Source organism: Falco naumanni, chromosome 6 (assembly GCF_017639655.2).
Source record: "Falco naumanni isolate bFalNau1 chromosome 6, bFalNau1.pat, whole genome shotgun sequence".
NCBI classification, from domain to species: domain Eukaryota; kingdom Metazoa; phylum Chordata; class Aves; order Falconiformes; family Falconidae; genus Falco; species Falco naumanni.
In genome coordinates this window covers 36,725,770-36,739,349 of record NC_054059.1, presented here as the reverse complement: position 1 = coordinate 36,739,349, position 13,580 = coordinate 36,725,770, and the positions used below count along the sequence as shown (strand labels likewise).

At 42.1% G+C, this 13,580-nt stretch overlaps 1 protein-coding gene across 2 annotated transcripts in view; it reads right to left on the bottom strand.

Moving 5' to 3' along the window:
• KLHL29 (kelch like family member 29) overlaps positions 1 to 13,580 on the bottom strand; it is a 406,353-nt gene that overhangs the window by 70,254 nt on the left and 322,519 nt on the right. For both annotated transcript variants that reach the window (XM_040598977.1, XM_040598978.1), the window contains exon 6: positions 6,202 to 6,340. In XM_040598977.1, the coding sequence (XP_040454911.1) occupies positions 6,202 to 6,340 (139 nt within the window). The remainder of the gene's footprint in view (positions 1 to 6,201; positions 6,341 to 13,580) is intronic.

The following is a 13,580-nucleotide window of genomic DNA, read 5'->3' as shown; positions in this document are numbered from 1 at the left end:
GGTTTGTGGCAGTTCCTTTGCCTGGCAGCCCAGCACCACCACCGAATATTTGTAAGCTGCAATTCATTTATGTAGAGGACCATACATTTTTGCTTGATGAAAACATGTTTTCCAAGGCCTGGCAGCTGCAAAATTTGAAACCCAGCAGGCAGCTCTGACAGGCGGGTGGGCGGGCGGCTGCTCGGCCAGGCAGAGCAAGCAAAGTGCGCTCGCGGAAAGGGGCCACCAAAAGCAGAAAGCTGTTTCCTGGGCCAAGATTTTGCGCCCAATGCAGAGCAATTATCAGTCCCTCATTTAAGAGAAAAATGTCATCCATAGCATAATTTGCACCTGCACCCTGGCAGTAAAGAGTGAAGAATATTTTGCATTCCCACGCAACCTCCCATTCTCATAGACTCTTTTAAATGGGTTAACAGAAACCACTGGTGCTGCCTAGTCACAATGTACCTCTCCTGGCACCTGAAACAAACATCATATTTTTAACTCCATTCTCCTCTGTTTTTAAAAAAATATGTTTTAATTTGTTTCAACAGTCATTCTGTTCACCTAGGAGCTGAAGCATGCAGATGTGGGAATACTGCCTACTCCTCTCCCGGAGTAAAAGAGCAAGGCTCTTAATAAGCAGGAAAACACGAAGGGGTCACTAAGAGTAGATTTTTCTTTCATCTGCTATTTCTCATTTTGGGCTTTTTACAACGTAAACACAAACCAGACAGTCTGTTTTCCAGACATCTAAATGCTTTTGCAGTTTTGTCAGACTGTTTCAGATGGATAGTGGCAGGTTTCTCTGTCTTGCATCCAAATGCTGCCTTTCCACACAATGGTGTAAAATGCAGAATGACATCTCTGTCTTCAGTGTAGGTGTAAAGCAAGAGGAATTGGGCCCTCTCGCCCTAAATACTTTACTTCTCCTGCCCTCCTGCCCTGCCTTCAAGCCCTCGGAGAGTATATACAATGATTATTTTTTTGTTGTTGCTTTTCTGGGGGGGAGATAAAATATCTGAATGCTTGCAGAAAGAGGCAAGGTATTGTGGAAAAGCAATTTGGCCATGAAGTCACTAGCTCTGCTCCTAAGGAAAAGAAGGATGAACATAGTGTTGCCAGATTACGCTGCATCAAAAACGCTTGCTTCTGGTGACCGAATCTCTTTGTGTATGTGACTTACTGCTCTGTGCTAGTGGAATCAGGCAGTCAGAATGACTTCAAGATTAGAAAGCATCATTAAAATCAAATCTTGAAAAGATAAAGATTGTAGAACAGGATCTGTATGTCTTTAGTAACTGACCACAAAGAAATAAAACTAAAGTCTGCTTATAAAGCCAGCATTTGGCCCAGAAGAGACTTTTATATCAAGTCTTCCTATTAATAATGTCATATTTGGTAGAGATTCCAGCACTTTGGGTTGGGTTAAGAAGAAAGCAGCAAATTAAAATGTTCCGGTGAAACTTTGTTACGGAAATACCAGACATTCCATTTATCCAGCAGCTGTATTTGTCTATCCCAAATACAGCTGGAAAAAAAATATTATGCCTCTTCATGGGATTTTCCATCCCTTCCTTCCTTCCAGAACACATTCTTCTACCATTTCTTCTAGGGCAGATACAAAGACACAGAGCTCATTTCTCTCCTCCCCCAAACCAAGAATGGTTTAAATAAGGAAATATGTGCTCTGTGAGAGGGGCATTTTGGAGATTTTTTATTTTTAATGGATCCTCATCCATTTCTTTCTTTCTGTGTACATATATAAGCATACGTATGTGACATTTAGACAAACATTAGCTTCCAGAAGGAATCATTCGTGTACTTTTAGCCAACTACAATTCAGACTGGGTGACTGGCCTTTCCCTCTGGGCAATGAAAAATGAGCATTTCCAGAAGGCAGTTCATACTATTTACCATAAGGTGGGTTGAACCACCCATCCTACAGACATTCCAGTGCTCCCCCATGACTGCAGAGGAAGCCCAGATAACCAGCTAAGGCTGGATCCCTGAAGGAAGCGATGTAACACCCATAATAAGCAAACCACCTCACCTCTCTCTTAATAGTAAAGAGGGATGGCCTCCTCCTCCACCTCATATCTTAGACTTTTATGGTGAGAAGACTTGCCTCCTGGATAGGCCTTCCCGCCCTCTGCAGGCTAGAGTCATAATCTAGAAGGTGAGGTTAGAGTAAAACTGCCTCAGATGCCAACGCCTGAATGTTGGTTGACTAACAGCGAGAGATGAGCATCTCTCATTGCTCCAGAGGGATCTCCTACCTGCCTGCACATCGATAGCTGAATTAGGAGAAGAGGCTCCTTCTGGAAGCCTTCAATGTGCTTCTCTTCATTGCCTGTACCATAAATTAGGCCCTTGCTTTGGGAAGGCTGTTCTCTTAAGTACCTAAAATATAGGTGCAAATCAGAGGGCAGTGCACTCAAAATACATAAGATGGCATTTAGGGAACACTACCCTATTCTGGCTGCTATTATAATGCATTTTTTCCCTGAAGTCTTACACTGCAGTAATCTCGTACACGTCACAGTTTGAAGAAGCTGACTAACCACATGATTCCCCTAAGCACAGATGACATGTAGCAACTCCTGTACATGCTCTATGTCTGAAGAAGCAAGCAGTAAGGCAAAGTACTCAAAACCAAACCTGTCATAAAGTGGGCTTAAATATTCAACCCCCCCAAATTAAGAAAAATTTAAAGAGGATTTTATGAAGAGAACTGAAGAAAACACTGCACTCCCTGAATATGTTTAATATTGTATAAAATTGTTCCTGAGACTGGTAGCGACAGCACCGCAGTCCCTGAGGTTATTGCACTATGTCCTACTGCGGGACCAGCCCTGGACATGCATCTTCATCCATCCCCATCCATCCCCTGCACCTCACTTCCCTCTCTTCGTGGGCACAATGAAGGGGAACAGACGTCTGGAACATGTCGCACCTGCTGTTCCTAATACACCTAATCCTTTTCAGATGATTTCGCACTGAAAAGGACTAAGACTGTTTTTTATGGTCAGCTCCTGTTGGGAGGGAGATGAACATCGAGTCCTGGCTTAGGCTCAAGTGCTGCACAGCATCTGATGGGGTAGTTAACCATTTCCAAGAGCACAGTGCCTGCTAACTGGCCTAACCCAACCTCAAAAGGGCCACACTCATATATTGAGAAGATAAATTACATGGAACAAGGACTTTTCTGGACACGGACCAGAATGCTCAGTGCATTGCAGGATCAACCATTTTCTGAAAAACTAAGGGGGTTTCAAAGTGCACTCTCATTACCAAATTTGTTTCATAAATAATAACTTCAGATTTTTTTGGTTAATCAAACCTGGTTATCTTTTCACTACAGTGCAATAAAAATAACATATTCTTTTCCCCTGCTATGGCTAATTCTTATCAAATAGTTTTCCTCAAGACAGGCAATAACTCTAGTTCTATTATGCTTTTTGTCTATATTTTGGGTTTTCTTGAGGAAGGAATAAATGATCTTATTTGTTTCTGAACATTTCCCTTTTATTCTTTTGAGACACTACTTGCTATTCTACCATCAGATACCAACTCCAACACACAGTGGAATCAATGGCAGAACATGAGGTTAACAATAACTAGCCTGTGGCAAAGAACAGCTGAAGTAAATACTCTGAAAGATATTCTTTTCCTGCACGTTTAGATGAGTGCACATAGCACCTTCATAAATAGATCATCTTCTCATCGATGTTTCTGGTGACCCATCGGTGCCTTTGGTTGGAATGGCATTAGAGCTTAACCCTAGCATGTGCTGATTGATATGTACTTTATATTATATATAATATAAAGAGATCTCTTTTATTCTTCTAGAAGAAATGCCATTTCTTGTTTTGATTTCTATAATAACACAGAGAGCACAATATAAATCATATAAAGCCTTAAGTACTATCTCAAAAGAACTGTGAATAAATATCAGGAGAGGATTCTAGACATACTGTGTTTATAAACATACTGACTCTGTGAACTATAATGATTCTGTATTGTTAAGGGCATGATCCTACAAAATACTGAGTGCCTCTTGCAACTTGAGTCCTTGACTCTTATTGACTTCATGGGGTTTCTAAAAGGACTAGGCTTTACACTGCAAGTATCCTCTAAAAAGCAAGTCTTCAGAAATTCCACCCCATGGCCCTGATTTTATTGCTTTGCAACGACACATTTGCTCAGTTTACAGGTGAATATTTATTTTTCTCACCTGGCGGTTTTGCAAACTCAACTAGACATCAAGATGCATTTTTCCTTATTCAAGCATCATCATCGGTAATAAAAGTATTTTTGCCTTGGATACACCTGTGCAACTCCATTAGCCATCATCAAGGTTACATGCTTGGAACTCAGGTTATATATGGAAGACAACTGGGATAGAGAGACCTGACGGTGGACAAAGATCGACTTCTGGAATATTTATTGCTGATGATGATGTGAAAGAAGGCAAAAAGTGGTGAGGTTGGCAAATGGGCTAAAACTTGCACTATTTTTTCCTTGTAATGCATGTGAGCCTTATGAGAGCAGCTAAAAGACAATAAATGCTGAGATCTAGGGTTTTGCTCTCATAGTCTCTTTTCAGAGCATTTAAAAAGTTTGTTGGTTTTTTGTTTGTTTGTTTTAAATGATATCAGAGCAGTGTTCAATTGAATGTATATCTCCATTAGATAACTAAATAATAAAGTGGCAAGATTCTTCAGTGTGCTTCCAGAAATAGATGCTGCCTGGTGACTTCTGCACACAAGCAGATGTCTTTGCAGCAAAATCCAAATGACAGTCTTTGGCCAGCCAGCTATTAGATTTCTGTGAGCTGACTCTAAGATTTTTATTTCCCTGTAGACTCTACTCCTTATCACCCTAAAAAGCATACACTGTAGCCTTAACAATTAAATGATAATGAGCAGACAGAAGAGAAAGGACAGGAGAGATCTGGCATAGCTATAGCTAGCAATCATTAGATTTACAGAGGGGAAAAGACATGCTTCCTAGGCCAACATATTTTTTATGAATAATTGATAAGGCAGTCAGCACAGTTATATCATAGAAATGTAATATATATCCATAATTATAGAACCAGCTTTGTGCAAAAGGACATAATACACTGAAAGGAGATACCAGCCAATATGCCATCCTGAAATAAAATACAGTCACTATTGTGTTAGTTGGCAAAATTTAAATACAGGATTTGAAGCAAGCAAAATGTTCTTTAATCCCATTTTTTAGCACAGTCCAGGCCCAGTCTGCTCAGGAAAATACTGCAAGGCAAAATCAGCAGCTGCATTAATTTGCTGATGATTGAGAGAAAAATGAAAGTTATCCTCATGATTTTTTTCTCCCTACTTGCTACTCTAACTTACTAATAATATGAGAGTACCAATTTATTCCTATGCAAGTATATGAAGCATACAAATTGAAAAATCAATGTAATGGAAAAAAAAGATTATCATGCACTGTTTAGAATCAATCAGCTAGAAACAGAGGGGGGAAAATGCAAAGGCGGAGACACGATGTTTAGAAAATGTACATTTTGTACCTACCCTAAGCTAGAGTGTTTGTAGGAAAAAACTACCCTTAGTCCAACATGCAGACTGAGCTATATTTTGACCAGAAAATTGTCTAATTTCCTATTTTTTTCTAGATAAATTAATCAGTTGCCTTTTCTTTTAAAAGTCCCCAAATAATAAAAATATCAATCCCTTTGCCCATAAAAGCCACACAAAAGCATGTAACAAAGATTTCAGGGTAAAGGGATTACGATACTCGAAATGCTTTATTAGCACGACATCTCAGCATCGTTCACCAGAACGCTGATGGCTTATTGTAGCCCGAAGGACAGACTTTTGTCATATGTGACAGAGTCCCTTGAAAACATTGACAGCAATAGTTTTCAGTTGTGGTCCGAATCACCATTAGCAGTTGAGTCTAAATCTTAGATCTCTCAGTGGTGGAACACTTTCTTCGGCCAAAACCAGCCTCTACTTATCAGAAATAATTACACTGTACGAGTCAGATGTGTAACAAATGGGTCTGAGTCTCAGTTTGGAAATACATTCAGAGGAGGTGGAAAGAATGGCTACTGGCTCTGTGACAGGAGATTCAATCTTCATAAACCTGCAAGAGAGGGGAGGAAAAAAAAGCGACACAAATGCGCCCTACAAAAGAACAGAGCAGATCACAGCTGGAAGGAAGGCAAACCTTTTAATCAGGTCCTTGAAATACAAGCTGCAGGAAGCTAGAACATTTTGGTGGACTTCAAACTCTTTGCCTTCAACAATAATTTTCAGGTCTGTAAACTCTTTCGCTCTGCGTTGCTGGTTCAACTCCTTCAACATTTCTGCAGAACAGAGAAGACAGACAGTGCCAGGGTTCCCATTAAGAGTTTTTTATTGTTACTTTTTACTTTTTTTTTTTTTTTTTTTTGTAAAGAAGTAGAGAAACAGGAAACAACTGATATTTTTGTCGGTAAGATTGGCTCAACACAGACAGTCAGAAGTTACGAACATAACATATTAAAAAAAAAGAAAAAGAAAAAAGCAGGAACCAGTAGGTCTAAACAACTGAAATATATATACAGAAAAAAAGCAAAACCAATCCTAAATTTGGAAGGGTTAAAAACGAAAACAAAATATTTCAGCATCACCAAATCAGAAACACAGAGAATGCATTATCACAGAAAAGTTAAAATAATTTGTTATAATAAAAATCAAGAGCTAATGAATTTCTATCCAAATGCAAATAAGTTTTGAACACACTAGAATAATATTAGTAAAAATATGGTATTATGATGCAATATGAGCTGGATATGGGTCAAAATAATAAAACCACAAGACCTGCGAAAATAACTTATCCTTAACATAGTAAAAATGTGTTAAGCCTCTCAGTTAACAGAATAAGATAGTACATCTAAATAATATATAAATTACAGTGCATAAAAAATTAGCCAAATATCAATGCATCTTGCAATATACGTCAGCTATATAGACTACAATTGCATATGTTTCAGAATTAGCTTAAAAGCATCCTTATGATAAAAAATAGTCTCACGCAGAGAATAAATTACTACCTTTTATAGCAATTCCCATTTTTTGCACTCCAAGGATTTTTACCATCACAGCATTTTTATTTTTTAGCCTTCAATGGCTTCATTTACAGCAACAATCAACTTTCACACATCATGAAAGAATCGTAATGATTAAAATAACCTATGAAAGTGTTTCTGTCCTGCAATAAAGCACCTACCTTGCATGATTCCTCCTTTTATAAAGCCTATTGGTACTAACAGAATGAAATAATAGCATGCCACGTCTTCATGTGTGGATGTGAACTACCAAGCAACCTACATGTTTTATATGCTGGATGGACTTTTAAGGGTAAGACTTCCCTCCAACTTTGCAGACCAAAGTGGCTATCAAGATGAGTAATATACTTTTCACCTGGGCAATAGTCTGGCCGTTCAGAAGCCAGTGATCAAGATGATAAAAGAGCTGATTTTAAATACTAAAGGATTTTGGTTTTATTTTATGTTTGCAATAGGTCAAGGTTCTCATTTTCTCAGTGTAAAACCCTGAACACATTCCTCTTCAGACAGATCTGTAAATCAACAACAGTTCTTTACACAGAGTCCCTGCTTACACAAAGTAAAAGGGACCTAAAGAGTGTAACTATAACCGTGTTTAAAGCTACTGTTGGGCTCAAGCACTTGGCTGCCAAAGCATCACCAAAGGGCTTTATGGTGAAATGAAGACCTAAACAATCTTTGTGCTCTCCTGCTTCCCCAAAGAAATCCAACAGGAATCATTTCAGCGAAGCACTAGTGGTTAAACAACAGGAAAGCATGCAAATACACAGCTGTGGCATGAAAAGGGACTGAAGTTCTCCCAAGCCCCAACATCTGTGGTGCACATTTTTCAGTCCTAAGTAAATAAATGTCACCTTGCACATTTATGTCTATTTAATGGAAACACAGTAGTGTCTGAAAGGCTAATTATTCTGTGCTGAAATGGGTCAGTGCTCTCCAGAGAGCAAGCAGATCATTAGAGAGGGCACAGAAATAACAGCAGGCTTGTGTCAGATCTATAATAGGGGAAAATAAACCACTGTCCTGTGGGTGCTATAGCAGAGACCATTTTTAACAAATTCATCCAAGCTAAAGTGTAATCATATGTTTCCAGCAAAACTTAAAGCAGGATCCAAATGTTCACTCCTCTGCAGGAAAGTTTCAGGCTTTTGCTGGAGGTGTGATGCCTAAAGTCTGACCTGACCATGAATTTGACCTGACTATGAATGCTTCAGGCCTCAGTTAAATACCAAGGATGCTTTGGACACGAGATATTCTACCTGATGTAGGGTCAAAGAGGCTAAGGTCTCTGGTTTCACAGGAACAGCACCAGGTGCTCTCTCAGTTGCGTATTTTTGGAGGCAATTGTGGAGGAAGTATTTTTCTGTCCCTTTTCTCATATGAACGATTTTTTTTTTTCTGTCTCCGTCCATTTTACCACTTTCACTTACAGCAACTACATTTTTCTCCTGACCAATTTACTGTCATTTCATGACACAAAGACAGTTACTTTACCCTCTAAACTTTCTGATACTCTCTTATCCTCTACCTAACTGCACTTCTGTTTTCTGTCATTCCCCTTTTCAGATTTGCCCAACTGCTGTCCTCCATCTCCATCTACACTTTTCCTAAGTTCCTATTCAAGATCTAGTGCCTGTGATTTTACAACCTCCCTTGCAGAAGCCTTTCAGGACGAGGGCTCCAACCAAGACCAAGTCATACAAGTTTAAGATCACACTTACACAAGGGGCCAATCTCCATCTCACCTCATTCCATTTCCTCTTTTAAAGCTCATGACCAATTATTCCAGTGTCCAAAGAATACAACTGTATGAAGAGCAACTGCATAGATGGATCCTTTGCTCTGGGAGAGGAGAGGAGAGGAGGGGAGGGGAGGGGAGGGGAGGGGAGGGGAGGGGAGGGGAGGGGAGGGGAGGGGAGGGGAGGGGAGGGGAGGGGAGGGGAGGGGAGGGGAGGGGAGGGGAGGGGAGGGGAGGGGAGGGGAGGGGGAGGGGAGGGGAGGGGAGGGGAGGGGAGGGGAGGGGAGGGGAGGGGAGGGGAGGGGAGGGGAGGGGAGGGGAGGGGAGGGGAGGGGAGGGGAGGGGAGGGGAGGGGAGGGGAGGGGAGGGGAGGGGAGGGGAGGGGAGGGGAGAGGAGAGGAGAGGAGAGGAGAGGAGAGGAGAGGAGAGGAGAGGAGAGGAGAGGAGAGGAGAGGAGAGGAGAGGAGAGGAGAGGAGAGGAGAGGAGAGGAGAGGAGAGGAGAGGAGAGGAGAGGAGAGGAGAGGAGAGGAGAGGAGAGGAGAGGAGAGGAGAGGAGAGGAGAGGAGAGGAGAGGAGAGGAGAGGAGAGGAGAGGAGAGGAGAGGAGAGGAGAGGAGAGGAGAGGAGAGGAGAGGAGAGGAGAGGAGAGGAGAGGAGAGGAGAGGAGAGGAGAGGAGAGGAGAGGAGAGGAGAGGAGAGGAGAGGAGAGGAGAGGAGAGGAGAGGAGAGGAGAGGAGAGGAGAGGAGAGGAGAGGAGAGGAGAGGAGAGGAGAGGAGAGGAGAGGAGGGGGGGGGAGAGGAGAGGAGAGGAGGGGAGAGGAGAGGAGGGGAGAGGAGAGGAGAGGAGAGGAGAGGAGAGGAGAGGAGAGGAGAGGAGAGGAGGGGAGGGGAGAGGAGACGAGAGGAGAGGAGAGGAGAGGAGAGGAGAGGGGGGAGGGGAGGGGAGGGGAGGGGAGGGGAGGAGAAAACATAGTTGCACTCTGAATAGGCTGAGGGTTTTTGGAGGTGAGCTCAGGGTAAGCAGGGCAGTAGAAACCATCCTTGAACTCATGACTATGGCCAAGACTGCCGACTAACAAGACACGAAGTCCAGGCATTGCAGCTATAGATGTGCTCTCTGTGCTGTCTCCAGTACCGTGAGAGCTGGTTTGAGCATCAGAGTGCCCAAATGGCTCCCCCAGGTAATGGGATGATTACCTGGACTTTACTGAGCACCGTTTAATTACAGAGTCCTGCAGTTCCTGGGCACAGTTTCTATCTACGTTCTTTACACACTTCAGTGTGCTTTATGATGCATGCATTCATTAAGGGATGCAAACCAGAAAACACAGGCCTAGAGCAGTGGTGTGATTTGGCTCATAAAAACCCAGAAATCAGGAGAAGCCCTAATCAGAAACTGAAGCTCCTCTTTTTCCTATAGACATTCGGAGGCCATATTTCCCTTCTTGTCCTGGTGACTTGTTGTAGTGCTCTCCACAGAGAGATGACTGTGAACAGTCCTGTATATTTTGTAGCTCAGTTTCTGAACTGAAAAAGAGAAGAGGCAGGTGGAGAGGAGAAGGAAGTCAGGAGACTGCATTGATTCATCGATCTTCCTCGCTGAGGCTCCTTTGTATTACTAAATAACTAGCAGGCATTAGTATTGGACACAAGGTTATATCAGAACGGGCCCTCATTCTCAGAGTATTTGTAATGCTCACACTGTGCTTAGCCAGGCATTAATGATTTATGAGGACTCAGGATGAGCTGCAAAACAAATTTTTTCACCAGGTAATAATGCCTGCCGATGAGTTGTAAAAGGAGAGGCAACACAGTGCAGTCCTAGCAGTGAAAAATGATCGCAGCTGTCTCCTGCTAGTCCCTCTTCTGGGCTCCTCCTAATTTTCAGCATTTCCTCCAACAAACGGAATTTCCTGAAACCTTCAGAAAGGGGTGTGCTGGGAATTTCCTACTGGTTATTTATTCCTCTTTCCTTTGTTCTTACAAGGAGTATTTGCTTTGTTGGCTTTTTTTCCTCATTTGATTTTTTTTAAAAAGAGATCCAGGTGAAAATGAAGTGCAAGGAAAGTTAAGGTGCAAGGTTTCAGCAGGATGGGCATGATGTTCCCCCTCCTCAATGAATCACAGCAAATGCTCTCACATCCATAGTGCAAGGGATTTTCCTTCCTGCCTCAGGTGCATGTATGTGTTGGGATTGCAGAAACCAAGCCCGTCCTTTCTGTCTTCTTCATCACTACCAATGCTAAATCATTCTCAGTCAAAGACTGGCTGAATGTTTTCTTTATAAAGAAGTACACAGTAGACATCCCCATATTCTTCCATAATTACACAAGCCAGGTAGTGGTTGAACCTAAAGGGGACTTGACCTGAAACCTGCAAATGAACATCTCTATGGAGCTTGTGAAAGGAAGCACTTTCTATCTGGCCATTATCAGCTTTCATATTATTGCCTGAGGGCATTTAAATAATTATACTGAGAGTCCCAGAGACAATATGGGCCAGAAAGTGTAAGTGACTTTCCTTAGGTCAGGAACCGAGCCAGGAAGAACTCAGAAGCTTTGATTCTTGGTCCCCAGCTCCACCCTCACACTACATTTTCTCCCTCTTAATTAACGGATTAATTACAAATTAAACTGAAGAGCCCACAAGCCTTGGATCAAATGTAGGACCAAGAACAACTGTGTAATGGTGTAGATCAAGTAAAGGGAACAGAAATGATGCAGTGAAACTTTTTTTTTTTTTAGATTACTCCTGATCAGAAATAAAAATTAACAAGGAACTTATTCCCCAAGTTTATTTAGTCCATATTTAGCACAGTGGAGACTGGATACTCAAAGATCCTCTCTTATGCACATTCCTGTGGCACAATGGAAACTTTTGGGTTTCTTTCCACTTTTAATGAACTCTTCACTGAAATTCTAGTAGGTAAGGCTTTAAAAGGGGGCAGCAAGATCTAAGATACAATGAGCCATGAAATACGGAAAAACACTTTTTACAAACAGTGTTTTTTAAAATCTGCTGGAAAAAACAACCTATTATAAAACTGCAAAGGGTAATAGATGAAACATCACTAACTATTCTTGTGAAGAACATGCAAGAGACCAGTGCTTGCCCAGACAGCCTCATGCTTTCATGACTGGGACAGAAAATGTGGGAAAGCCAAGTTACCAGAAAGAAAATACAATTACCTTTTTGCCTTAACAAGGAGATTAATTCCCAAGGTTGTGTTCTAGTTATGTAAAATACTCATTTTAACCATTAAGTGCCAGCACTGTCTGCACTTGCCCATTTTGATAGACAGTAGTAGAGGGCGTGTAGCTACAAGAAATGAAATTATGAAGCAAAAGACCTAGCAGTCAAATAGGAGTTATGAGTGACCGGAAAGTGTGTACCATGGTGAACCCATCCTATTGATCCACACAAGAACTCATGATTTTTCACCAATTTTGACAATTCTTTCTCCTCACCACAATGCCCACAGACACACAGAGAACACCAAAGCCTGGAGAGTGCCACATTAACGTGCTCCATTTACCCTCATGCTGTTGATACGTAACTTGATTGAGCTGCACAAAGAGATAACAACTAAATACCTAGTTGTCTCAACAGGCCAGTCTGATGAAGTTAAGCAGACACACTTGGCGTTGCAGTGGCTGATGCTGTTCACCACTCCCCTGGGCATCTTGACACTGCAGACCAGCTACCACTGAACACCGTCCCTTAGGCTCTCCCATGATTATCAGGCCAAGGTTTAGTTATTTTCCAGCTGACAAATACACCATCAGCTACAGCAGCTTCCATGTGGTGTGAGGACAAGTACACACCTCTGGAGAACAGCTTCTTGCTTGGGACTGAGGACAAGAAATAGGTCCCTTATTCTCTTTTAGCCTGAAAGGAAATAGCAGTAGAAAAAAATGGGAATGAGCAAAGCCTGGTGGGAATCATTAACAGATGAGGATGTTTCAGATACTACCCTGTGGATCTTCAGTTTTCTTCGTGGACCCTAGAAATTACATGTCCAGTTACCTGGACTGCCTGTGCAGTCAAATAGACACAGAACCATGTCTTAGGCACAACCCAACCCATCCTCTGTGCTTAGCCAGGTAGGATGCACTATCATGGGTGTCTCTCCCCAGGGAGCACCAAGGGAGATTAGTTAATCAGCTGAAACCAGACACTTTTTCTTTTTTTCCTGCAGAAGGTGAGAATTAATTTGGTGCAGATAAATACTTTTACCTTTTTTTCCTATTCAATCTCAATTGCAGTTGAACTTCTTCGTCAAGAGCTGGAGAAGGGGGCATTAACAAAGCTGCTTGCCTGTGCAAGGATCCTTTATCAGTGAGATGGGGGAGGCAGACAAATGGTGAAACACTCTCGCTCTAACTGTGCAGCACCAAGGCTGGTAACGGCTTGGGATGGAGATGCAAAATACAGGCTGTATGATATTGCTGTGTCCAGCCCTCCTCTCCCAGTCTGTATTAATTAGGCTTCCACAGGACACTGTCCTGCTCCACAGGCATCTGAAAATGCTTGACTGCTTGTGGCCATCTCCTGAATATAATGCTTTCATAAGCCCTTAAGCCAGATAAAATGAACTGAGAAAAGCTCAATACTGACTACAGGAGCACTACAAAGCTGTGCCCTACTGCGTCTGTGCTACCCAGCTACACACCCTAGTGAAGATAGAGCATATGCTGATGGAGAGGTATCACTGCTGGCACAGCTACAACACCCTCTGAACAAAAGGCAACAGGAGTC